The 27,343-nt window shown below is 48.7% G+C and overlaps 2 protein-coding genes across 2 annotated transcripts; both read right to left on the reverse strand.

Moving 5' to 3' along the window:
* Position 1: 1 nt before the first annotated feature.
* On the reverse strand, positions 2–14,784 carry LOC133343509 (palmitoyltransferase ZDHHC16-like). The gene is given in 11 exon segments (XM_061553173.1): positions 2–2,414; positions 3,617–3,687; positions 4,703–4,826; positions 5,864–5,901; positions 5,903–5,980; positions 6,816–6,949; positions 7,697–7,725; positions 8,244–8,332; positions 9,672–9,866; positions 10,579–10,854; positions 14,162–14,784. Coding segments are annotated over 10 exon segments (1,098 nt in total). The 5' UTR covers positions 10,798–10,854; positions 14,162–14,784; the 3' UTR covers positions 2–2,293.
* Positions 14,785–18,498: 3,714 nt separating this feature from the next.
* Positions 18,499–26,991, reverse strand: LOC133343510 (phosphoglycerate mutase 2-like). Its single transcript, XM_061553174.1, has 3 exons — positions 26,455–26,991; positions 21,748–21,928; positions 18,499–19,602 (listed from the first exon to the last, which is right to left on the reverse strand). Exons 1-3 carry the CDS (start codon positions 26,866–26,868, stop codon positions 19,436–19,438), a joined length of 762 nt encoding a protein of 253 aa, XP_061409158.1. The 5' UTR covers positions 26,869–26,991; the 3' UTR covers positions 18,499–19,435.
* Positions 26,992–27,343: the final 352 nt, after the last annotated feature.

Here is a 27,343-nt window from a genome sequence, read left to right on the forward strand (position 1 = left end):
TTTAATGAACAGATAATGCAAAGTCCGATGCTCTTTTGTTCAAAAGGGATGTATCAAATATTTCACCGAAATGGGGCATTTGGCCAACATTTTGTGGGTGTTTCAAAATGTTCTATTAGCCAGAGCAGATGCCTTAACTAGGGCTGCCGCTATTTCATTTTTGCAAGATACGATAATCGAGATGTCAGTTTTCCCTTCCGCTGTGGTTGCAATTCGCGTTTTTATGCGTTAATGAACTTCTAGTAGGAACGAGGACTAATCCGTTCAACTGCATTTTTCACTCGACACAAGCTGCCACAAATCTTCCAATCGGCGTCACTCCACGGTCTAATGCTCAACTGGCGGTGTTACGCAGGAAACGATCGATGAATCAAATGGACTACGGAAGCGATGTCGTATAGCCAGCATGCAATGAAACTCCGGAAAAGGTTTGACAAGGCATGATGTGAATGCGTAACAGCTATTTTTTAGAACTTTAATTGTCGATATCTTTAATTTATTGCGATTTCGTAAATATGTTATCGTAAAAGTAACATAGGCGACAATCGCGATATTTTGCAAGACTGATATGGTTAGCGCCTCCTGCTCAAAGCCAAATATTTGAAACAAGTTTTAAGGATAAAGGAGGGGGGGGTGGTGCCAGTGTGTGGTGTCAGTGTGTGGTGTGTTAGGGTGTGCATCTTTTTTGTGTTATTTTGTGATGTGTATTTACGTGTGCAGTATTTCGAAATATATCACTGTACATTGTTTGCGTGTTTTGTGTATCGGTGTGTGGTGCTTGCTAACAGCACTTGCAACAAAAGTCTGTTAAGGCTATACAGGGGATCTGTTTTTTGCTGTTTGGGGGTGGTGGCGCAGTGGTTCGTATACTGCACTTCAAAGTCGGCGACCCGAGTTCGATGCCGGCTCACAAACAATAACAGTGGTGAATATCTGAACCGGTCCTGGGCCTCCCCTAGGTCGACTAAGCCTCAAGTGGGTACCTGATGCAGTGTCGCCACTAGGGAGACAAAGGAAGCCACTCACCCCCTCGTGTGCCGTGCCGGCCTTCATAGATGCTCGCTAACAGCACTTGCCCCAAGTCTATTAAGACTACATGGGGGTCTCTCTTGTGGTGTTGTGAATTTGCGTGTATGCCACTGTACACGTGTGTGTGGATGTGATGTGGATGTATTGCATATGTATTTGCACGTGTGTGTCTATCTTTGTCCTTTGCAATGGTGTCCAGGGTTGTCAACCCACACGCAACATGTCAGGACATGTTAACGTTTCACTATGCGCATGTGTGATACTATTTACATGTTTTGTGTGTATATTTACCTTTGTGACACGTGGTGTTTTGCGAACGTGAATGTTTGCATTGGTGTATAGGTCAGTGCGTCGCACTTTTAGATGCGTTTCTGGGGCCGTCTGGAACGCTCTTCCTAATGATGTGGAAGCCACTGGAGCTATGCACTTTGAAATGTGTATTGAAAACTAATTTCTTTAGAACTGCTTTCTGTGTTTAGTTTTTTGTCCTTCCCACGCACCTCCGATTAGCATGGTTGGCCTTTTACGGTGCGAAAGATGTTCAACATCCATGTGTGTTTTCGCCTTTGTGTTCATCTTTACTCCGATTTGGTTCACCCATCTAGCAGCCGGCCAAATATTTAGAGAAAAAATAAATCCCGATCATCCGTAATAATTTGTTCTTAATCCCACAGCATTCAGACGAGACACTGTGTTGGCAGTACATGCCCATTGGTCCATTAACCCCCTGGCACAAAGCACCAATGTTGTTGTAGACAAACATGAAAGCTGTTATTGCTCATTCTTGATCTGTAAATAACGTCTGTTCATATAGGTCAGATATGCAGAACGCTGCACAGATAACCTGGTGTCATAATTTACAATAAAGACTTGCAGCACTGTCGGACTGCACAAGCCGCTTCACATCATAGGTAGTCGCTGAGCGTTTTTGAGATGGCAAGTTTTTCGGGTTCAAGAGGAAACCCTCTCTCTTTGCTTTGCCCAATGGGACAAACAAACGAAAATAAATCGGACATCGCCATCAACGCAACGGGCTGTGCTTTACATAAAAATAAAAACATACAAATACAAGATTAACCCGTAACACGTTTGATTCCCTGCAGCAACCGTCAGTAGAATGTAACAGTTCAAAATACGTCTTCGTCACCACCCTCCTCCTCTTCGTGAAAACCTTCAACGACGGCGGGTCGATTGCCGGGCGTTCGCTGCCCCACCACGGCAGCGCCAGGAGAGCCGCGGGTGGCGACGGTGGCCGTCGCGCTGTTCACACCGTGACGGAGGGGCCGTGGCGGTGCGCCGCGACCCAGTCGTCGGGCGGGAGCCACACGAGGCCGTTGCCCTGGGGCGCGTGGCCGGAGGGCAGCAGCACGCGCGTCAGCCAGTGGCTGGGGCAGGGAACGGCGGTGGGGGGGGAGAGGTGGCAAAAGTCGTGCGCGTGAAGACGTGCGGTGGCGTGAGACGTAGTGGCGTACATGGCGTGCACAAGTAAGCTCGTCTCCGTTTTACCGATCGCCATTGAATGTTCGGTTGTGAATGCGAGGGACAATGATGTTGAGAGTTTTGTTTACGTATGCGGTGTATTGTGCCGTGACCAAGGTCTCCCTTGAAGAAGAGCCTTTTGGTTTCACGACGATGATACGCAGGGTGAGTTGGGGCAGCGGTGGAACATTGGATGTAGCACTGTGTTATGAATCTGGTGACCTGAGTTTGATTCCTGACGAATGCTAACAATCAGTGGAGAGTGATATCTAAATGAGTCCTAGAACAACCACATCACCAACCTGAATTGACCAGGGTGGTGAAGTATGGCCAACATAACACGGGGAGACCCTTCAGGACACCAATTGATTGACAACAGGGCCTGCAAATGATTCCCGTTATTACTCCTCACGGCGAGGAGTTCTACACACACATCACAAGACGCGAGTGTCACATCTCGAAGAAAAGTGACAATTACAAGTGACGCGTAAGATAAGTATGACTAACAACACGAGCGCCCAGACGACAATCGGCGTACAGGAGCGCGTCACGCTCTGCTGATATACGCCACCTCCACCTGCGACGAGAGTACGAATATCATGACATTCAAACACACTACTGTACTCGGATATGGGGCGCCATGGTGGCGAGATATTAACTACCTCGCCTGGTATGCAGGAGGCTGTGGGTTCGATCCCAACCCTGACGCCTGCTGTATATTTTGAGTTTCATGTCTCTCTCCCCGTGGTCGCATGGATTTATTTTCTCCGGGTCCTCTGGTTTTTCCCTCCACATTTAGAAACGTGCATTTAAGAGTATGTGGCTGCTATAAATGTCCACGTGATAAGCAACTTCAATGAGCTATCAGTTGTGGCCAAGTGTCTGAAAAAGAGCCATGTAGCTCAGTGGGCCTTACCTGGTAAAATAAAAAGTTTAGTGTTAGTTTAGTATGTCATATTCATACCCTATGACAGGGGTATATAAAATATTAGAATGAGATTCCAAAATATGACATTCGTACCAACTAAAGTACCTACCCGCGTTCAACACCTGCACAATTTACGGACGGACGGAGGCTAATGGGACGCACTGTTCTGCCCGGACGTACCTTCTGTGTTTGACGCCGAAAAACTGCTTCCAGTTGCTCAGAGATCCGAAATGGTAGGGGTTTCTAAAAACCTGCGGGAACACACGTGCGATCATCGGCGGTGAGGTGAGCCGTCTTAAGTACCGAAGCGTCCGCCACAAAGGAGCACGTCAAAGTTTGCAAATCTCCAATAAATGTTGCATATATATCCACAGGATAAAGCGTGAAGCAATGTATTTGTTTCTACTGTGCTGGAATTTCTTCCAAGAGAACTTTGGTGGAACAGTATAATTTATACAATGGTGCCCCGGTCAACACATGGAAAGGTTCAAGGCCCATAGTAGCCTGTTGATGTTTTAGCCAAGTGGCAGAGACCAAATGCGATTGCAGAAATGTTTACATTAGGGTTGAACAATATCAAGTCGCGTAGATACGTGACTTTACCGAAAGACCCAAGAAAATCATAATTTTTTAAGTGAATTTTTCACTCATCTCGTGGCCAGAGCAAATCCAACTGAACCAAAGCAGAAAATAAACACTCCAGTACAGTACACACATACCCACACGTACCACTGGTACACACCTCCTGGAACTTGCACAATATATAACGACAACAGGCACCGTGACATCACGGCGCTTGTGCCAGGCTAGGTGCACTTTGAGGCCACGTGAAGTGTCGAAGGTTCCCTGACAGTAGGTCATGGGCATATCCAGTTGCCACGGATTGACTGAGATGACTGGCAGATGCACCACCAGTGCTCCCTACTGGCACAATAAGCAGTACACAAAAGACAAAGATGCTCCGTATAGCCTGAACAGACTGTTGAGGCAAGTGCTGTTAGCGAGCACCAATGAAGGCTGACATGGCACACTAAGGGATGGGTGGCCAACACCACACCAGGCTGCCTTTGTCTCCCGAGTGGCGATGTTTACACACCGCATGAGGCTGAGTCGACCTACTGGAGGCCCAGGACTGGTTCGGATAATCGTCACTGGTGTTGGCCAGTGAGTGGGAATCGAACTCGGGTCGCTGGGTTTCATGTGCTCACTCGCGCATGTGTACACACAGTCAAACGCGTACTGGTGGTTAATTTCTGTGACTCGCACCTTCCCTTTCTTGTGGAGGCGCGTGCGCTCCTTGCGGTTGATGTGGCGCTCGACGCTTGTCTCCCCGCGTGAGATGAGCGCCGCGTGCCACAGCGTGAGCGCCCCCAGCACCACCGACACCGTGCTGCCCCCACCCCCACGCAATGCACAGCAGCGGACACAACACTCGCAGCGATTCGCAAAAACGACAAGGATTACTATCGACGCAGCGGCGGCAAAAGCATTTAGCATGCTGCGCTACAAATACAACGACCCGAGATCGAGTCATAGCACGGCCGACTCCAAAACCTATCCCAGACCTACCCGAGGTAGCGAGATATTAACTACATCGCCCGGTATACAGGAGGTCGTGGGTTCGATCCCGAACGATGCCTGTATATTGAGTTTGCATGTCTCTCTCCCCGCGGTCGTGTGGATTCTTCTCAGGGTCCTCCAGTTTTTCCCCTCCACATTTAGAATCAACATGCATTTAGAGTATTTGGTTGCTATAAATTTCCACACGAGAAGCCGCTTTGTTGAGCTATCATTTGTGATGGACCAGGTTGCTTCTGAAAAAGAGCTGTATAGCTCAGTGGGCCTGACCTGGTAAAATTGAAAGTTTCGATTTTAGTTTTAGGTTCATTCAGCCTGAAATTAGTACCTGGTGCGGTGCGCGTGAACATGGGGAGACAAGGGCGGCCGGGTGCGGTGGTGGTCACACCACCGCATCTCGTGCGCCATGCTTGCCCCTGGTGGTGCTCACTTCTCCCTTTGCCGTTCAGAGACGACTGCAAGTCGCAGGGTGCGAGTCCCGTTCACCTCTGAATCTCGGAACGTGCAAGCGGCTCGGCGTAAACTTTATTTAGAGGCATAGCGGCATTGTTTTTAAAGGCACTGTACTCACCGCAGAGAACTGCAGCGACACGACCGCACTCCACAATAGCTGGCGCCAAACTGTGCCGCGCACAGCCTTGTGGGAGCCTCGGTACCTGATGAAGTAATTTTATTCCGGTTTTTGTTTTTATTCCGGTTTTGTTTTGCTGATGTGCATATACGTCATCAGAATGGAATCGGAAGAAAAAGCCGATGATGTACACGTCATAGAAATGGGAAAGGGGTTAACAGCACTCGCCCAAACCATACCATTACGGGCTACACAAGGGACGTGTGTGAGTGGGCCACCTGGTGAGGACCCACACGAAGACGATGCTGTTGTGAACAGTGGTCCTCGCGCTTCTCGGGCTCAGCCGTGGTGGACGCCGGGGTGAGAAGCTTGAGGGGTGAGTGGCTCGGAGCGAGCCTGCCGGAAAAATCGGGGGATGGGGAATCAAGCAGGCACCCCACGTCGTGTACACGTGCACACGTACAGCCTGCTGACTGATACGTAGGGTGAGGAGTCGTTCGATCTGACTTGAATGTATGCATGTTGAACTTCTTTCGCACCGTACGTAGCCAACCGTGCTAATCGGAGGTGCAGGGAAGGACAACAAATTAAATGCAAAAAGCAGTTTTAAAGAAATCGGTTTTCACTCACGCCGGCCGGTACGGGTCAGTGAAGCCGAACGGCGGAGCAGATCAGACGCAGAAATGGAATGTGCAACAATGGGTTTTTGCTGCACTGTCCCCAGCTGACAATTTTTCCTGCAGCAGCTCACGGCACCTGTTCTATGGTTGCTCATCCAAGCGCGAGCCAGGCTCATCCATGCTCAGCCTAAGACCTGACAATGAGGTCGAGGGCATATTGCGAGCGATTTGCTAACAGGTGACTTCAGTACCCGGAGAAATGACCACACAGAAGCGAATACCATTCAAAGGTCCCCATCATTTCCCGGTGGTTGTTGGGAGTTTCACAAATCTGTGTGTTCCAGAATCTGAATCTCTTTATCCTGGAGGAATCCGATGGGCCATGAAGCTCTTTAACACAAATGTCCAGTAGGGGCGGGTCAGAAGCGCTACAAGAAATCCGGCTACCCTCGGTTCGAAAGTGCGTCATCACAGGCGCGTAACACAACGCACCAGATTTCCGCTTATTGTTATTGGTGGTGGTGAGCTATTGTTGTTGCTGCTGTGGGAGTTGGTGCGTAATGGCAGTGGTGGGGGGGGGGGTGGAAGGGGGAGCCGCCGAGCGACCCACCTGCGAGGACGCTTGTGTGCGGAAGTACGTGCGGCTGAGCGTGATGCTTGTGAAGGCACAGCCCATGGACATGTAGAGGCAGAAGGAGAAGAAGTAGCGGTGGTTGTAGTTTCCGACGCAGTTGTTGAGCCAGGCTGGCAGACGGGGCCGTTAAGGAGACCTTCTCCGCCAAGTTGACAGCCCCATTTTAATAGCGTTTTTGTTTCCAAATATTTCATCCCGATTGTGCTATCGGTGTCGTGCCATCTCTCGCAGAGCAGCGCGACCCTTCGTGTTTGAGAACGACCCATGGAAGTGGATATCACAGAGCTGCTTCTGAGATCCCTTCAAGTGTCCTCTAGTCCACAGTGTCGGGCAGCACTTCTCACTCACTTTAAATATGACATTTAGGTTTGGCACATGCCAGTAAAACTGATATTTAATATTTCGAATATGGAATGCATCCATATGAAAGTGCATAACCAAATGTATCGTGATGTTTTCATTTGTACAATCATGGGTGGCTGGGCTAAGCCTGTCAACTCGCTAAACTTGGGGAATGGGTTTAATCGCAGGCGGCTGCCTGGAATCGAACCCACGTCCTCAGCGTTGCCAGTCCAAGCGGCCTGACCTCTGAGCCGCCTAACCACCTGCCCCTCTCCTGTAATGGACACGTGATTTTTTTGTTACATACGCTTCAAACTCTCATTATCCTTTAATGAGATTGTTAGCATCACAAGCAACATCTCAATCGTGGAATTTGCAATTGTTCTGAAATATGATGCAAGGAACAATTGTGAGGTTGGGTTGTTATTTTTCACTTGCAGTGTAATTGATGGATGATTACAGAATAAAATAAACACAAAGGATCCAGAGCCCCCAGTGCGAACACGTCAGGATACGGCAGTGATGATCCATCTTCAGAATGCACCTGTGATCGAGAGGAAACGATCAAATGAACATGCTGCCGTTTGTCTAAACACAAGACAAAAAGGAAAATGGGTCGTATGTAAAATAACCGAGGGCCAAATCGGACTTTGAAATACAAAGACGCGTCACGTTAAAATGCACATCAGTCACCTCAATTTGTCAGTGGTGCAGAAGCACAAATGACAATGACACTGCCTTGAAAGAGAAAATAATAGGCGGTATTTTGATCAATGGCCCTTATTCACAGGACATGGAGAGACCAGCCAGTGACACAAGTGACTTGCCAGATTAGCGCAAGCTAGGATATTTGCAGCGAGTCATTTATTCAAGCTGTTCTAACCGTGGGCCATATGAAATGAAGGCACAGTCCACATATGGCCTGCGGCTCGCAGGATCCCCACCATCTGGTGCAGGACAATGGCAAGAAGTTCACGCACTCCTGCCCAGCCCGCAGCTCGATAAAGCTCCCCCCCCCCTCACCTCCCGTCCCCACTGCGCCCCCACCCCTGGCCACCGCACCTGTTGCAGATGCTGCAGTGGTGCGTACGTGGAGGCTTGGGAGCGATGCACCGCTTGCAGATGGACACGGCCGGCAAGTCCACTTGGCCCTGCGAGCCGGCACAATGAGCGAGTGCCGTCACCCGCGCACGCCTCGCCGTGCACGCCGCAGAGAACTGCCCCCCCCCCCCCCTTTAGGCCGCAGCAGTTTCATGGATTTGGGGGCCAGGCTGACAAGATGTTAACTACCTCGGCTGGTATGTAGGAGGTCGTGAGTTCAATCCCAATCCTGATTCCTGTATACTTCAGAGTTTGCATGTTCTCCCCGTGGTTGCATGGATTTTTCTCCGGGTCCTCCGGTTTTCCCTCCACATTTAGAAACGGGCATTTGGCTGCTATACATTTCCACTCGATAAGCCACTTCCTTGAGCTATCATTTGTGACCAGGTCGTTTTTGAAAAAGAGCTCTATAGCTCAGTGGGTCCTATCTGGTTAAATACAAAAAATAGTTTTATAGACGTTCAGTACACTGGGGAATCTGAGCATTACTGGGTTACCACGTTTGTTTGTTTATTAAGTTTGTGAGTCAGTTGGCCAGGATTGCGCAAAACATAGCGCACTTTTCACCCAGGCAAAAAAGCAGCACAGGCTAAGTGTTTCTGACGTAGCATTAAGACGACCAATAACACAATTAAGAATCACAGTTAAGAGACAAACAAAATTTATACTATAAAAAAAGTTACGATTGCGGAGTGCCAGTTATTAGGTTAATGACGATGGCTATGGTTATTTAGTGCCATTATCAAGTAAAAGAGAACAGGTTATGGTTGTGTATGTTGAATATTTAGTGCAAGTTGGTAAAGGAGCATCCGCTCCCAAGCCTCCGTGTACAGGAGCGGTTCAGAGATCACTCGGCACCGGTGTTAGCCGTGGCCAAGAGTCAAACTCAGGTCGCTGGGTTCATATCGCACCGTGCCACTGTATGACCCATCACTACTATGCATGCAAATTTTATCGCTTGTGAAGGACTCTTTGCTGGTCTGCAACAAATTTTACGAAAAGGAAATGTGTCCAATTGATCGTTCACCAAGGTGATGGAGTGCTGAAATCAGCTCAGGTGCAGGTCGTGGTTCGATTATATTATTACATCGCAAGAATCGTGAGAGATAGTGGCGGCTTAGGGAGGGCTTGTATCTATGTTGAACTTCTTTCGCAACATATGTAGAGCCAACCATGCGAATCAGAGGTGTGGGGGAAGGACAACTAAACATAAAAAGCTATTCTAAAGAAATTCATTTTCAATCTAGATTTAAAAGGCATGGCTGATGATGATCCTCCATATAGCATTAACAGACTGTTGGGGCAAGTGCTGTTAGCAAGCATGTATGAAGACTGGCCGGCAAGGCACACAAGGGGGTGGGTGATGTTGTTTGCTCGTTATGGGCTTACCGACGGCGGGTACCCGGGCGATGTTGTGAGACCCTTGTAGTAGTGAAAGACGATCATGATGAGGAACCAGTTGGAGACGAGGATGAGAGCGGTGCTCACCGCTGGGCCATACTCGGCCAGGATGGCGGGCAGCACGCACACGTAGCCCACGACCACCACGCACGATGTGAGCCCTACCACCAGCGCTACAAAGACCTACACACAGGCAAGAACAAAGATCCCACCGGATAGCCTTTAACCGACTGTTGGGGAAAGTGTTGTTAGCGAGCACTGATACACACAAACGTACCGTACTCGCATACAAAAACAACAGCCCATTAACAGTGTCGGCTACATCACCACGGTGCCTGTGCCAGGCTAGGTGCATTCTTAGGCCAAATGCAGGACATAGCTACACAAACAATGACGTAGCACACAACCACCAAAAACGCATATGAACATGAAGATCCCCTGTGCAAAGCCTTTAAGAGATTGTTGCAGGAAAGTGCTGTTAGCGAGCACCAGTTAAGGTCAGCATGGTGTATGAGAGGGTGGGGTAGCCAGTCCCATGCCCAGCTGTTGATGTTAACACACTGCACCAGGTAACTACTTATGGCTAAATCAACTGGGGAAGGCCGAAGACAGGTTTTATATTTCGGTACCACTTGGCACTGTTACGCATGGTAGTCCGCATTAAAATACTATTCCAGGATCAACTCCGCTGAGCTTCCGAGGTCTGACGACATCGGATGCATTCCGGCTGATATAGATCATAGGTGACTGCATTATTATCACGATACTAATTCCGATCAATGGATGGGATCGATCAATGAATATTCCTGGAGGCGACAGTTATGGCGACACGTCCCCACCATGCCCTCGCCTCCCCCGCAACCTCAACACGTGCTCTCGCCCCACACGTACGGACCAGGCCAAACCATCGCGTCAGGCGGTCGACGAGCCAGAAGAGCGGCTCGAACAGTGCGTCCACCATCGTGTCGTAGCTGGAGAACGAGTTGTACACAAGGCTCTTCAATGCCAGGCACGTGTACGCCCACGTCTTCCCGAGGCCGCGACCTCGGCTTCTGCCGCAGCTGCCCGCACACAAGCGGCCCAATCCGCGGGCCGTCTGTGCCACGGCGCGCATCCCGACGGAGTAGCCACCGGGTCCAGGTCCAGCCTGGCGTGGTTGCCAGGTACAGTCCTGTGGAGCAGCAACAGAGTAGTGGTAGGTTCACCTGGGCACGCGGATAACGAGAGGAGCTTTACTCTGAGCTGATGCTCTTGCACTTGCTCCTAACACTACTGCTGCTTCTGCTGTTAATGCTGAATGCTGCTCTTTCTGTTAATGCTGCTACTGTTACTACTGCAGTGCCGTTACTGTTAATACAGTTGCTGCTGTTGCTATTACTGTTAATGCTGCTGCTGATACCGCTGCTGCCGCCGCCGTCACAGAAGCTTGCCGCTGTTAATGCGGCCACTGCTTGTGCTGCAATGGATGCTATTGCTGCTGCTTCTTGTGACGCTATCACTGTTACTCTTGCCGCGCCGTACACAACTAAAATAAGGCAAAAAAAACACCTGTCAGCATCACGTGAGCGTACGTCGCGTACACAGACTTACAAAGGAAAAATTTACCCGGTGAGAAATCCGCAACTTGTCCTTAAAGAGGCGACTGGTCAATGAACAACCACAAATCTGTCTCGTGTAAACAGTTGACGGCAGGTGCCTCGACTGTGCAAAGCTCAACTGCTGTGAGTGGCGCACAGCCACGTGTCTAAAGTAGAGACGCTGCATTGTGGGGACAACGTGGACAGATTAATTAATTATGAATGATGAGCGTGGCCTGATAACCATCCACACGCGTGTGGTGGTGCCCGAGACGGAGACTCCACCCTCCACCCCATGCTGTCATTCTTGCCATCAATAAGGTTGCAGACGAACAAAAAAATAATGTTCTCTTGTCAATTAATCCCAAAAGTGCACGTCTCTCTTTGAGCCGATGACTGTGAATCCATCACAAAAGCTTCGGTGAGGGAGCAGGGCACGAGCAGGCGGGTTGGATAATTAATTAATCCGCGCATTTATCTGGGCCGCACAGGCACCCCAGCGGATGGGATTAAGAGCGATGATCGCCAATGCATCCACCTTTACTTTTCAAGCACGCAAAGCAATAGGATCAAAGTGACCAAGGGCTGCATATGGACTTTGTTTTTAATTATATACGTGAAAATGTAGTTGTCACGTGCAATTTGAGACAAATTACACGGTTGCTTTTTTATGTGCAAAAACGCACTTCCATTAAAAACTCAATGGTTTGTCTTTGTGAATTCAAGCGTCCAAATTACGTTCAGGTTTAGCCTATTTTCGAGATTCGCGCGACATAAAAATGTGTAATGCGAATCATGCCCACGTGCATTGCACTTGTCACACTTTTCTGTCTCGTGACATTTCCTGCACTTGGTCAAGCCACTCCTGGATAAGGGGCTCCTTTGCACATTTCGGTTATTCAAGATGTTATTTTACTATACTTCACACATCTGGTGAGTGCAGGTTGAAGGCAGGGAGCATAGATTTGGGAGTATACACAGTACAACAATGGTTAAGGCTGCACTGCCTAATTTTATTTTATCCAAACAAAGTTATCAGAAAAACGACTTGGAATAAAAGCAAAGCCACAGATGGGATCTGACATCTGGATAGGTCTCTAGTATTTTATTATTTTATTTTATTTCTTTCGACGTGACTTTACCGAAAGAACCAAAGAGTAATTCCTGCAGTCACGAAAGCTTCGAATCTAGTTTGGATAGGTCTCTTTGGACAAGTCCTCTATCTGCACCTCCCGTTCATATGAGCGGATGGGATTAAGGGCGATTATAAACCGTGCATCATCCCGTGTCTCTCAAACACCCACAGGCGATGGGATCAAGGCGACCTAACAGTTCACGCCGGTGGGTTCCACATCTCGAGGGGCGAGTGTCGCTAATAGGCCCTATTGGAAGCAGTTTTGTGTCCAATATCAGGCAATCTCTATCCTTGACTCAGCGTGGTCGCCTCGCTCGCATGTTTAATAGTTTAATCCAGCCACGCGATTAGGCGGAATACTCCATGGGTCCAGAATAATGATTTCACGTATCCTTATTACCATGTGCGGGGCTACGTTATTGGGCAGCAGTGGGCAGTGAAGTAATAAGTAATAATTTTAAAAAACACGCTTTAATGAAATGTACCGTACTATTTTATTTTATCTTTTTACCGAAAGAACCAAAGAGTATGGCCCCGAAACTTGCCATAACGTAAGGGACCGTGGACAATTAGACCCAAGCCGAAAATAACATCTAAAAAATAATGTTTAAAAATATGTTTTATTTTTTATGATAGAATATAGTATTGTTATCAGTATGACATAAGTATACCAAGTTTGCAGTCGATACCACATTGGGAAGTGGGTAAAAATTGAGTTACAAGATTTGAGGATACAACAACAGACGGAGTGAAATAAAAGCGTGTAATAATATAAACACATCGTTCTGCTGTGCTGCCACTGCTACCCATTCACCAACCAAAGCAAACACCAGCGGTAGTGAATTATGGTCAAATAACCCCGACGGCCGGCACGGAGTGACGAGGCCCTCCCCACCATCCACCAGTGGCTTGACAAAGTTCTGTGACATAGGATTGAAAGTTCTGTGCCCGCACACTGAAGGCCCCCGCGACCCACACAGGCAGACACAGGGGTAAACAGGCCCCGGCTCTAGGGGTCAGAGAGTCTCCGGTGTGACCCCGACTTCCACACGAACACTGGTGAGGCAGTAGTTTAAAAAAAGAGACATCAGTTTCGCGTGAGCAATTACGACTGGGTCTGTATGCGCCTGAAAAACGACAATGGAATCACCATTCTGGGCGTTGAATCTCGAAACCCATCACCTTGAAACGTTCAATTTCTGGAACTCACTTCACTGGAATCCAACTAGACTGGAGCCCGTGTCCTATCGAACCTCCTTTGAAAGTTGGGTCCACTGAACCGTAAGAACGTAACAACCATTAAACCGGACTACCCTGGATTATCAACAACCTGTAACCCAAGACTACTGCCACCGCAGATTCATGGCAAGAAAAGCAGTGACTCGGTACAGCCCAGCACTACTCTCCCTAGCCCACTAGAATCCTAAACATTCAACCTCTAATCCCTTAACCGTTAACCCCTAAACATAACCGCAACTCGTAACCTCTTACCCCATACGTGTAACTGAAGAGGCCACATCCAATAATGTTTCATCGTCAGAAACCCAAGGTATGTCCGTGATTGATCTTAAATCCGGTCTGTGATGGTATTTTACAAAAATCTCCGGAGCAGTAGCCGTGTCCTACTTTGCACCCTCTAACCTGGACCACAGAACTCTAAACCCCCTTCCTGGTGAAATTAAACCCTAGGGTTGTAATTATTCAAGCCGTGGTCTGTAGCATAGAAGAACCCAGCAGGAACCTGCAACCCCTTGTAGCCCACCCACCCTGTCGTTCCAGCAGCAGCAGCGGCAGCGTCTTCAGCGCGACGCACTCAAAACTCCTCCTCCAGGCGGCTGGAGCGGCAGGGGTTGTGGGATCAGGGAGGGATCGAGGTTCTTGTCGGGGATTTTGCTTCAGGCTCGGTGTCCCGGCTGGGTCCCGGGACCACAACCAGGATTTGAACCAGGTGGTGAGTCCAGCAACAGAACTCGAGACCAAAAAAAAAATCAGATTTCCTGCAACTTGGGTCTCGGGAGCTTGACACCAGGAACCAGAGCGTGGGACCATAGCCTGTGAACAGGATCTGGGAATAGGAACCTGACCTAGATGCTAGTCCCGAGACCGTCACTAGGACACGGGGACCCAGGTCCCGGTTGTATCCGGTCTGGGCCCTGATCCACAGGAACCCCTTTACAGCGGCATGAGCGGCCGGCGCTTACGGCGACACGAAAATGAACACAATCCCAGGCCGGTGAGGTTGCTGCTGCTGCTGTAGGCGCGGGCCACAACAATGCTTGTGGGTGCGCGGGGCGCGTCTCTGATTTGTAATCAATGAGAATTGGGGCAGCAAACAGCAGCAGCAGCGAGCGTCAGCACCACGGCGACCCTCCCACCAACACCGCACCTCGCGAAGTGCACGCGGGGGGGGGGCCCTGTCAGGGAGGGGAAGGCGTGGCTTCGGAATTCCTACACCAGATGCGCGCCCACGCCGGCACCATGGCCGCCTCCGATTGGTCCACTCGATTAAAGAGGGTGGTGGGAGGGAGGGGTGTGACCAATGAGCGCGCGCCCAGGCAGGGCGGGGGGGGGGCGATGTCTATGCGCTCTATGAAATAAAAAGGGGGGAGCGGTCAATTTTCCGGTTGGGACGTCTTGAAACCGGAAGTGGCGCGTTCCGCGGCCACGTGGCCCCGCCCCCACAATCGACTCCCCTCCCCCCGCGTGAACGATTTAAATATTCAACGATTTAACCATTCGATTAGTGAAAATCGATGTTGTCGTGTTTACCTTTGTTTTGTACCTGTACAGCCAGAGTCAGGGGGTCGGCAAAAAAAAAAGAACCAGATATTTTTTTTTTCAAATGATCTTGTTTTAAAAAAAAATCCCTTAATATTTTAAATGTGATGGTGAATACAAAACGGTGGTTCCTTAATGCATAACGTCACGAAGCGGTCCTTAAAGAGCCGCAGGTTGCCGATCCCCTGGCCTAAGTCTTTACCGACTGTCTTGTCCGTTTCAAACATTAGCCAAAAGGGTAAACGTTGAGTAAACGTTAAATTAATTGACAATGATAGGTTCTCACACGATTGCATGCATTAATTGCGAACACGTGAATCGAACTGAATCTAAGAAAATCATAATCGGGGCCGTCCATAAATGACGTCACACACCTAAGGGGGGAAGGGGGGTCAGACATTTGTGACGATGTGTGACGAGGGGGGGAGGGGGGGGGTTTAGAATTGTGACGTCACATCAAACATGCGCAATTTCAAATAAATATATAAATAGAATTGTTATAACAACACTAATTTTGATTATTTTTTATTATTAACTATTGTATTATTTAAATTGACTAAGGTCACCTTTTATTTATTCCATGAAGGAGCATTTTGCTTCTCCATGGGAAAATGGAGAAGCATACATTTTGTAAAACATTTTAATGATTGTTATTAAACATTTTTATTGTAATAATTCTACCAGGGCTTTTCATTATGTGGAATGAATATGTGATTGTTATAATTGTACACTCCATTTTGCTTCGTTCTACGACAACGTTTCAAGTATTTTTTTATAGTTATAATGACTTTAATATTTAATAATTATAAGAGAATTTCAATATACTATTCTGAACATCTGCAGTTTTAGTTAGACGTTGAATATTTTCAAGTGAATTTTATGCTAAATTTCAACTTTCCAACGGCTCCTTTTTCATACGTGTTTCTCCGACAACATCAGAGTGCAGCGCCACATTGAATACGCACTACAATGACAATAGTTTAAAGTGATTTGAAGCATGTTTTATTTTCAAAATGGAATTATGGTTTTGGGGAGGTGGGGCAGAGCTTTGTGACGTCATATTTGAGGTGGGGTCAAAAACCGGCCACAATCGCGTGACGTCATTTATGGACGGCCCCATAGCCAATAGAATGGTTCCTCTCCTCCATATCAAACCGCTTCTTCGGTGCTTCCATAAAAAAACACGGAGTGTGGTCCTGGCGCTGTTAAACGTATCTCCTCGCTCCCGCCTCGTGGCCCAGCGGTTGTGTGCTCGTTGCTTGGATGCAGAGGGTCACGGTTCGATTCCAGCAACTACATTCTGGTCAACACTGCACGTGTATTCACCATGCCGCGGCACCACGTGCCGTCCACGTCACAGTGAACGTCACAGATCCCGTGACGTCATTCACAAGCATTAGGCCATTGTGTGTTGGCGTCATGGGCCAAATGTGAAACGTTGCCTGCAAATTAATCGGGGTAATACATCGTACTGTATCATTGCCCCTGACTGCAAAAAAAATACTTGGCATGACCCCGGGTAAAATAAGCGGAACCTTTATGCTGATGACACTCAGCATTACATCGCAATTTACTGAACCCTACCTTGATGTCCGTCCTCTCTTGGTTCTAAACGTTGCCAAAACTTAAACAATTCTAAATACTCAAATTAGAGCGTGCACCTACTAAACTCTGACGAGTCATATGTGGCACATGAGGAATGGACCACTCTTTAATAATTTCCTCGTGCAGCAAGGGAGTAAAGTATGGTTTTGTGAAAGTCCTTATGTGCTGTACAGTACATCAATGCATGTGTGTACATCAGCATGCGATACCCGAGTTAGGCCGACAGGGTTATTGATTAACCGCACTTGTACGCCAGTCACATGGTTAAAGGCGACTCGGTTGAAGATTGATGTGTGTGACATAACGTGCTGGTGCATTTTACAGATTAACCACAATAAATGTATATTCTTGGTTCTTTCGGTAAAGTCACAATTTGGAGCACCGGCCCACGTCCTTCATTTCGAGTGTGCAACATATTTGTGCGAAAACTCGGAATTGCCATTGGTGCAGGACTTTATATCGACATATGCACATCTTCCTAACCCTAACCGCATCCACCATTTCCTTCCCTCAGCTGTTGAGACCCTTGTCCATGCCTTCGTCACATCTTGGCTATTGCCACTCTCCTCCTCTTTGACCTCCCTAAATCATTCATCCCAAATGTCGTGGTCAGACTTTCTCACCCACACCTGTCAATGACACCACATGAAACCCACTCGGATTTTTGTAAGCAAGCCTGAGTTTCAATACAGTATTTTTTTCAGGCGGCTCCTGTGTTGGGATCTATCATTGTGGGATTAATTCAGAGTAGCACGCACAAGAGAATAACATTCGAAGGTATGCACAAACAGGTTCGGGATCCCACTTGCTGCGCTACCATCAAATGCCCCCCTTAACGCCCAATAACGTTTCACACAACTGCACGATTCTCCAACCCTTGTCATAGACAGGACCGGATTACAGCAGCGATTGCTCACCATTAACAATGGCGTCACTGAGATTAAAACGTAGCTTTTTATTAATTTCATGTAAACTTTTAAAGTACATCCCTACGCCATTTTAAAAGGTCACGTCCATTTTATTAATCGATCTTTCATCTGCCAATGGACTTGGCCTGGCCTTGTGATTGAACCATGAGTCGGTGGTCCATATTGTTTCCAGAATTGTATAAGAAATGTAATGTTTGCATGGAGAGTACTCGAGTATTAGAATGTGAACTATTATTATTGAGATAAGTTGATAAAAAAATAAACACGATAGTATATGACTAACTAGGGCTGCAGTGATTAACCTCGGTGGACATTCATTTCATTGCAATAGATTAACTTCTTGACATGGAATCAGTTTTTCACCACTGGTCAAGGGAGTTATTTTTTGTTTTACAGTAACTTACTATTAACTCACGGTAATGAATACAAAATAAACTAATTCCACTTGCAATTTGTTGCAAGGCAAATTATTCACCAAAATGCTGGCAAAGGACATTGGTTTGGTGAAGTGGCGGAGGAAGAGGGGCAGATGTCCAAGACCGATTCTAATATCACTCATCACCAAGCTGGGGATTGAATTCAGGTTCCTAGGTTCAGAGTACAGTGCACAAACCACTTCACCACTACTCATTCCAAAAGTATTATATTCTGTACTGTAGAAAAAAAATGCATTGAACTTTCTAAAAAATGACATGGATTGCCATATTCCAATTTTGCTATATTGGTGTAAAAAAAAGTGTTTTACAATAAAAACGGAACATTGACACAGACCACTCACTTGGACAGCAACATTCAACATACTCTTTTTAATTTAGGATTGCATTTGAAGCACTACAAGCATTTAGCGACTTCAGGACACATAAATACGAAAGTAAAACGACCAGACCGACAGTGTAAAACTTAAGCTAGCAACCATTGCAGACAATGGTTTAGTGAAATGAGTAAAGGAAATGGTTCCCCGTGCTTTCCCTTTATATACCAACATTAATCTGACTGAACTACGACAGACTCGTAAACGAGTATCATTTGCACTTCACATCGACTTCGAACCAAATCTTCGACAGGTGTGAATTGCGTCCGAAAACCAGGTCACGTTTACGCACCGACACTTTGAACGTTACCGATACAGTGCGCTTGAACTAGCGTGTCACTTGCGCTTGTATTTTTTGTTTTACTTTTTTTACACGTGTAATTGTACCACGAGGGTGCAATGCCTGAAAGGAACGGGTCCAGGTGCAAGAGGACTACGACACAAAAACACACGCGTTATGAGATGGCGGGTCACGCCAACCAGAGGCACACCCAGGGTTGGGGGGGCAAAAGGAGCAGATTTCCCCCCACTGCCCCAAAATGTTCAATCTGCCCTTCGAGGTCAGTGAAATTTTCTTAGATTTTTCATAAATGTAAAATTCTAAATAACTCTTAATGTATATTTTATATTAGACATTTTAAATTGCATTATTCAATCTTAGATCATATGCATGCAAACTAATTCTGAATCCATTTGCATCCTGCTCCTATATTTTGCTCCTTGGGTGCACCACTGACGTGAAAAAGTATCTCCGCTAATGCCTGGCCCTCTCCCTCCCCAAGCCCCTAGCTTTGACTTCATGCTTCACATCCCACCAGGGTGAGCAACGTGCCCGCCGCCTTTCTCTCCCACGTGTGCCTGCGTGCGCCCGCGTGCGGCGATCCAGCGGCAGGGCCCTCGGCGTGGGTGGGCGCCGCTCACTTGGCCTTGCCCTGGGCCGCCACGGCCGCCATGGCTGCCTTGACGGTCTCCTCGTCCCCCAGGAACTGGCGAGGACCGGTGGGCTTGAGGTTGGCGTCCAGCTCGTAAACGATGGGAATGCCAGTTGGCAGGTTCAGCTCCATTATGTCGGCATCCGACATTCCTGGGGGGGTACAAGGGGTAGGAAGAGGGGAGCAAGTGGGACCAACGGAAAATTCACTGTTGGGGCGAGGCTCTCTCTACCACTGTGCGGGTCATGAGTTTTGTTTGACCACAACTTCACCACGCTGGTCAGGGTATGTTGGCGAAGTACCTAAACTTGTAACTAATTATAGGTGCACTTTGTGATGTTGCCACTGGCCGACCCTACTCTCGCTCAAATAGACTCAACCGGTGCACAGATGGGAGGTCCTGAAAGCCTATCTCTTGCCCACTCAGCAGATCAGGGCTATAATTACAAGCGTGACCTTTTCGTAATGGCAATGTGGCCACTCTTGTCCTCGTCTACGTGCAGTCTCTGCTGCGCAGAATGCAGGGCGACATCCTCCCCATTTAAAGCAGCGCTTCTCCCCTCTCGGGAAGCGACGGTGGTGCAGGGTCGGCTGCGCATAGACGAGGGTGGGGTGCGCCAGACATGGAAGGCACGGAGGATCGGGTTTTGCGATGCTGGATGCCGATAAAGGGCAGGGGAAGGGCTTGACCTTCATGAAAGCCAAAACTCAGAACTCTCCTAACCTGATGATTAATATTGCACCATTGCAGCCATGCACTGCTGTGCAGTTATGTTTTCTGAAACCTCAAGCTCTGTGCACTAATGCACACTAATGGTAATTTTTTGCTGTTGCTTATTGCTATTTTTTTTATGATGGAAGGGTTGCTTCAAGGCATAACAGTGCATTCATTAATCAATAACAATACTCTAACATTGCACGCATTAAAGCATGGACTTCAAATTCGGTTATTTGCAATATCTGCAAAAGATTGCAAATATTGCAATTACAGACTATACAAATGAGTAGAAGCTCGAAATAAGAAAACGTTATTGCCGAATCGAAATCTCAATCCTGAAAAACGATAACTCCTAAATCAGGTGAAGAGGTGAGAATGCATTATTAGGTCCTTCCCTAAAAAGCAGTCTGCAATTCTTTACAACTGCAGCTTCTCTCAAACATGCAATGAAGCTGCTTGTGCAATAACCAGGCAGTGTCATTTCAGGGAGAATATTATAATGTGCATGCGCCATGTAACGTGACCTCCACACTGCAAGCTGACCATCTTACAGCTGGTACAGTAGTGACAGTTGCCCTTTCCAAAGTGGGCCCTCCCAGCCAGCCAGACGCAGGCTTGGCTCTAACGTGCCAATATAGCATTACCCTTGTCAGCAGTGGCACACAAATAGACTTCAGATGTTCCGTGCAGGCAGCCGTGCGGTTTTTTCCTGCCGTTAAAAATGGAGCGAGCAAATGTCTGACCGTGTCCTTCTTTGCATTATGCCGACAGACAGACCAGTGTACGTTCAGTGGTTTAGGAAGTTGCAAGATAGCGCATGCTGCAATTGCCGAACTGCACCGATGTGCAAATGTCTACGAAAGCAATAATGTTACGTAACGGAATAACTTTGCATCCAAGTGAACTGCGAAGGCACCCATTATGCATCTGCACTTAAGTCAACTTTCCGCTTTCCATTGTCACTCAACATGAATAATAGAGCATTACATTAGGCGTCAATTCATATTTCACCTTGCCATCGGTGGCACTGTAGTGAGGGAGGGAAAAAAATTCTCTGAAAATAACGTTGTGGCCAATTCGAATTGGCCTTGGTGCTCAGTGTGCACTTGTAATTGTTTTGTTAATGGGCGAGGCCCACCCACAAAAGGGAAAAAAACCCAGCGTTGCGATAATGGATAGCGTTAGTGCTACGGATCGGAAGATTACAAATCATTCAGAATAGTGGTCATGGGTGACCCCAAAACCATATAGTGGAACAAGGGGGTAGATAGGGATAGGGTCAGAGCTGTGAATTGGCTGCAGGAACTACCAGGGGAGCAGTGTTGCGTACGTTTCACAGAGCATGTTTGGATTTTCCCAGCGACACGATCCTGAAATTCACACCAGCAGCGTAGCTATTGAGGGTGCGGGCGGCGCAACTACACTCGCCTTCCTCAGCGGCTCAAACTCCAGGCTACTAAGAGGGGAGAAATTGAGATAGTGTGGTCCCCAATCTCATTCCTTGCACCAGAAACCCATAACCAACCACACTGCACCACCGACTTTTAACACGCGCACACAGCGGCCGCCCACCCCTTACCCTCCAGGTGCTTGACGATGCCGCGCAGGCTGTTGCCGTGCGCAGCGATGAGCACGCGCTTGCCGGCGAGGATCTGCGGCGCGATGTGGTCGTTCCAGAAGGGCAGCGCACGAGCAATGGTGTCCTTCAGGCTCTCGGACTTGGGCAGCTCCTCGGCCTTGAGGTCCTTGTAGCGCCGGTCCTGCGTGCGGGAGAACGGAAACCGCGGCGGCGGCGGCGTCAGTGATTTGTTCATAGCATGGTTCAGCATTGGAAGAGTTGTTGCCCATGATGCTGCTGAACTGTCATGATCCTCGGCTTTACAAAGCAGCCAGTAGGCGTTAACGACGCGTCGAATAAAAGTGGAAACGCATTTGATCAATCCCAGGGAAAATGGTGGGCCAGGGTTTGGCCATGTAATTACATATCTATTTTATACAATCCACTGCTGGATGAAGGCCTCCCCAGTCAGCCATGTGGGTTGTACGACTACAATTAACTCCGATCCATGCGGGTTGGTGTTGGGCAGGCATCAGCAACCTGCGGCTCCAGAGCCGCACGAGTCTCTTTAGGACTGCATTGTGACATTATTTATTAAGGAGCACCCCATCTCGTATTCACCACATGCATTGCGGCACTTGAAATAGTTTTTTTTACAGACTTTGGAAAAAATAGCTCTTCTTGTTAGTTTGGTTGGTGACCCCTGGTGTAGGGGCACCTCAGGATTAGTTCAGATATCACTCGCCACTGATGTTAGCTATGGCCAGGAATCAAACTCAATTCGATGGGTTCACAGTGCAGCGTGCTAACTGCTGCACCACCGCTCCATTACACGTAATAGTCAACCTTAATGTACCCAGGAAAGCCTCACTGAATCAGTCTGGAGATTCGTTTTTAGGAGGGTCCTGCTTGGGATGTTTGGCAAATTACTTGAGTATGTTTGTGCGTTGGAGGACATCGGAGTGCCTGGAGAAAATCCACAAGGAGAAGAACATTCCAAGGTCACTCTCGCTGGTTTTACTGCCTCCTACTGCCCCCTTAATTATCGGTGGACACACAAAGGATAAGGTGAATTCAGGGCCACAGGGAGGGAGGGAGGGGAGAGTCAGGTGTGGCAGCTTGCCCAGGGCCCTGCATGTAAAGGCAGAGGGGGACCTCATTCAAGAATTTTTGTCCCCTGGCTAAGTAATGAATGTGGCACATTGTTTGGAGTACACATGTACAAACAAACCAAACCATTGCATGTCATTTGGAAATGCAGTATTTGTCAATAAAAAAACCAAACCAATCAAAGTCAGCCATTTTATATCCACCGCTTATCCGTTACTTAGTTTTCAAACGTTAAAAAGTGGTTGCGCAAGTATTTCTAATCTACTGTATTGCTGGGTTGATATATATCTGTTTTTACATAAGCCCTACGCCACAGATCAGATTATGCACCACATAAGTCACATGTAGCCCTCTATTCGTAATTAATTCTCACAATGCATTCATATATCCGCTGCTGGATGAAGACCTCCAAGCCGTCCCCATATTTCACGGTCTTGCGAGGGGACAACCCATCCAACAACACCTACAAATGAGCAAATTCCATCGCTCAATCTCCATCTATCGCCAATTTCATGGCTCCATCTCCACGTCATCCCTTGGCCAACGGTAGCACGTGGTAACTAGACAAATTAATTCCTCCCGACACCACTGGCCGTTGTGAATCAATTGCCCATTCGTGCTGTTATGCAAAACCAAACATTGTTACTGCAGCTATTGCAAGTGCTTATGTACAGCAGCTAATGTCGCTATTTATAACTGCTTCTCGCTCTCATTGCTCATGCTTTTATTGCAGCAGCTGTTGTGGACTCTGCTGCTGTCCATGCTACTGCAAGGCACTGCTGCTACTTGCGTTTACTGCTGTTTCTGCTGCGTGTATAAATTATGCTACTTAGTCGCTGCTGCTTGTTGGTTAATGGGTTCTTATTCTGTATCTAGAACTTCTTTCGCACCGTACGTAGCCAACTGTGCTAATCGGAGGTGTGGCTTCTCCTACAGCTGCCGCTGTAAATGCGATTCCTATTGTTGCAGCTGTTCTACCGCTGCTGCTCCTACAGCGGATTCTATAACCACTGCTCATATAGACGATGATGCTACTACTACTGTAGCTATTCCTACAGCTACTCTAGCTGTTGCTACAATAGCTGCCCCAATAAACTGACGACATAGCAAGCTCCTGCCGGAATAGCTGCAGCACCGCACCTATACCAGTACCTGTTGGTGCTACTTTAGCTTCTGCTACAGCTGCTGTCCCTACGACGACACCACTGCTCCTATACCTGCTGTAGCTGCGAAAGGTGCTGCTGTAGCTGCTAATGCTGCAATTGCTACTCAAGCCAAGGGTGGCACAGTCGGGTTTTTTTTACAATCGGGTTTAATTGTCTTTTTATATTAAACCCGATCATCTGAGATTGGGAGAAATCCGGTTTAATTGGTTCAAATTGCAGAACCGCACTTCGCCAACTTCTCAACGATGGGCTTCATCCATTCCAAGCTAAGGAACTCACTGGCGCCCACGATTGTGGAAAAGCTCGTGTTCATCAAGACCAACCTGCCCGCATTCTGCGACTACCCCGTGCCCGACGGCCCCCCGAGTACGATAGCAGCACCGACGAGGAAGCAGCCTGAGCCTTGGATCAGAGTTTCGTATTCATTAAACCAGGTTTTAATTCCCCGAAATCGGGTTTAATTATATGAAAGAAAAAACCCGATGTCTGCCGCTGGAAAACTCGGGTTTTTTCCCACCCATGACTCAAGCTGCTGTCATAGCCGTCCCTGCTGCTGCTGCAGAGAGAGGCAGCAGGAGGAGGCTACGTGCACACGGGCACTGTGCCCATGTCTGCTGCGCGCACCGCGACTCATTTCCGCAGTGCGGCGCCGCGGTTTGGGTGCCCGATTCGACCTCCCCGCTCCCCTCGGCCCTACCCGGGGGGGCCCAACCTGGGACCCCCCAAACCCCCATCAAGCTCTGTGGAGTCCCCTCTCACTCCCTTCACACCAGGGCAACATCACGACGAGACACATTGCACACACGCGTGGTAAAATAGAAATTGAGCCGTAACGGTGGATAGTGTGTGTGGTGTGGTTTCTGAGAGGTGTGTGTGTGCTGTGGTGTGAATCAGGAGTTGTAGTATGGTTGACGTGTAGTGTGTGTGGCGTGTGAAGGCAATGGTGTGTCTGTAGGACAGAGTAAATTATGCTGTGTCTGTGCGGTGTGTGCATATACTGTACTGCGGGTTAAGCATGCGGTACACGTGTGATGAATGCATGGTCTGCGATGCAAGGCGTGTGTATGTGTGTCTGTGGAGTATGTGGTTGTATGTGGTTGTATGTGGTGTGTGATGTAAGGTGTGTGTGGGTGTGAGGATACATGGTGTGTGTGTGATACGAGGTGTGTGTGATAGGTGAATGTGGCGTGTTGTCTGTGGTGTGTGATGCAAAGTGTGTTGTCGTCTGGTGTGGCGATTCAAACAAGGCCACTGCAGCACACTGCAACCTTGAGATGCCCTTGCCTGCAGCCCACTGACCAATCAGTCGTCATTACAAACACGCGTGTGTGTAGTGTGAACACAATTTATTGTGTACACAGTGCTGTACAACCCAAGTCACTGGAATTCATAAACAATTATGTGATAAGACAGTACAGCACCAACAACGGGGAGATGGAGCAATGAAATAAGCCTGTGTGGAGCAGGAGTGAGATGGAGTGTTGAATACGGTACACCGTGCGAGATGGCAAGGTCTTCTTCATACAGCAGTGGCTAGATTATATGGCCGATGGTGTAGTTCTGTCGAATGCACATTTATCCCTGCCCATCAAATCACTCGCCCCTTCATGTCACATTCAGCTCGTGTTGGCCACTGCTTGGCCTGGTTAGGTTCAGGTTTAGTTGGGTTCAGGCGTGGGCAGGGTTCAGGTGTGGGCTGGGTTCAGGCGTGGGCTGGGTTCAGGCGTAGATAGGTTGGTGTGGCTGGGTTCAGGTGTTGAAACGGGGTCGGCGTTAGGAACGTCGAGGGGTCATGAGAAATGCGTTTAAGTCATGTACAGTGCCGTCAGCTCTGCTCAAGTCAGGTCAAATATAAAATAATCAATCTTCTGTCAGATTTATTCAGACAATCACTATCCTGTAGGTTATACCCCGCAAGGTTTGTAATCTTATCAGTTGAGGTCGAAACGAATTCTCATCGATTCCGATAAAAAAAAAACCTATACTGTATGTGCAAGTCGTGATGTTTCATATTCTCAGATAAAATCTGTGCAATTCGCAAAGGCAATTAAAAAATCAGGTTACAGATTGGACGACGATGCCAACAATTACGCACTGTGCCCAATCCATTCTGCTCGAGTCACCGTAGCAACGCCAGCTCAAGGCGTCTCCATTCTCACTACCCTCACCTGAAACCCCAATCAATGCAAGCCAACCCACACGGTTCAACCCCCTATTCGCGTACAGACAAATCGAGTTTGCAGGGCCATTCGGCGTACAACCGTTTCAATACGTGCAAAAAACATGTTTTTTTCCGCATTCGTTTGCGTTTCTCCCTTGTGATGGGACTTTGCAGTGTGAGATTTGTAAAAGGCACGGGGTGGAACAATAACAGGGCACTGACAATGGCTTGACGGGCGTGTCAATGGGCCCCCTCTCGAACCTCTCCAAATCCCGTCCACGGGGCTCTCACCTGCGCGATGGCCTTGAAGTACGCGTGGTCAGACTCCATGGGGGGCGGAGGCACGTCGAAGGAACGACGCCAAATCTTCACCTGCGCCTCGCCGTGTTTGGCGGCCGTCTCCGACTTGTTGAGGCCGATGAGGCCGCCGTAGTGGCGCTCGTTGAGTCGCCACGTACGCACCACGGGCAGCCACATCTGGTCGATCTCGTCGAGGACGATCCACAGCGTGCGGATGGCGCGTTTCAGCACGGACGTGTAGCAGACGTCGAACTTGAAGCCGGCGTCCTTGAGTGCCACCGCGCCGCGCTTCGCCTCCATGAGGCCCTTGTCGTTGAGGTCGGCGTCGAACCAGCCGCAGAAGCGGTTCTCGTTGTTCCAGGTGCTCTCGCCGTGGCGGACGATCACGAGCTTGTACGTGGCCATGATGAATAACGACGGCGGTGGCGGTGGTGGTTTGGGTGAGCGAGTCGGACAGTGGCCGTGCAACAAACAAGACGAACGAGAGGTGGCAGCAGCAGAGAGGGCGACTGGGAGGAGACGGTGGCAAGGTCGCTGGCTTTTATAGGCGAGGCGGAGGAGGAGGGGGAGGGGACGAGGCGCGTCACGCCCCCCCCACCCCCCTGGGCAAGGATTCCGCGGTGATCGATACTGGGCTCTCAAGCTGCAGCAAAGGCGGGGGGGGCATACGACCCCACTCGGCTGGTGGGATAGAGAGAGAAGTGTCCGTCCGTCGTGGAGGGAGGGGCTGGGTGTGGAGGGAGGGGCTGGGTGGGGAGGGAGGGGCTGGGTGGGCAGGAAGGGGCTGGGTGGGGAGGGAAGGGCTGGGAGGGGCTGGGTGGGCAGGAAGGGGCTGGGTGGGGAGGGAGGGGCTGGAGGGGCTGGGTGGGCAGGGAGGGGC

The sequence above is a fragment of the Lethenteron reissneri genome, chromosome 17 (assembly GCF_015708825.2).
Source record: "Lethenteron reissneri isolate LAM-NWPU_2019-01 chromosome 17, ASM1570882v1, whole genome shotgun sequence".
Taxonomy (NCBI): domain Eukaryota; kingdom Metazoa; phylum Chordata; class Hyperoartia; order Petromyzontiformes; family Petromyzontidae; genus Lethenteron; species Lethenteron reissneri.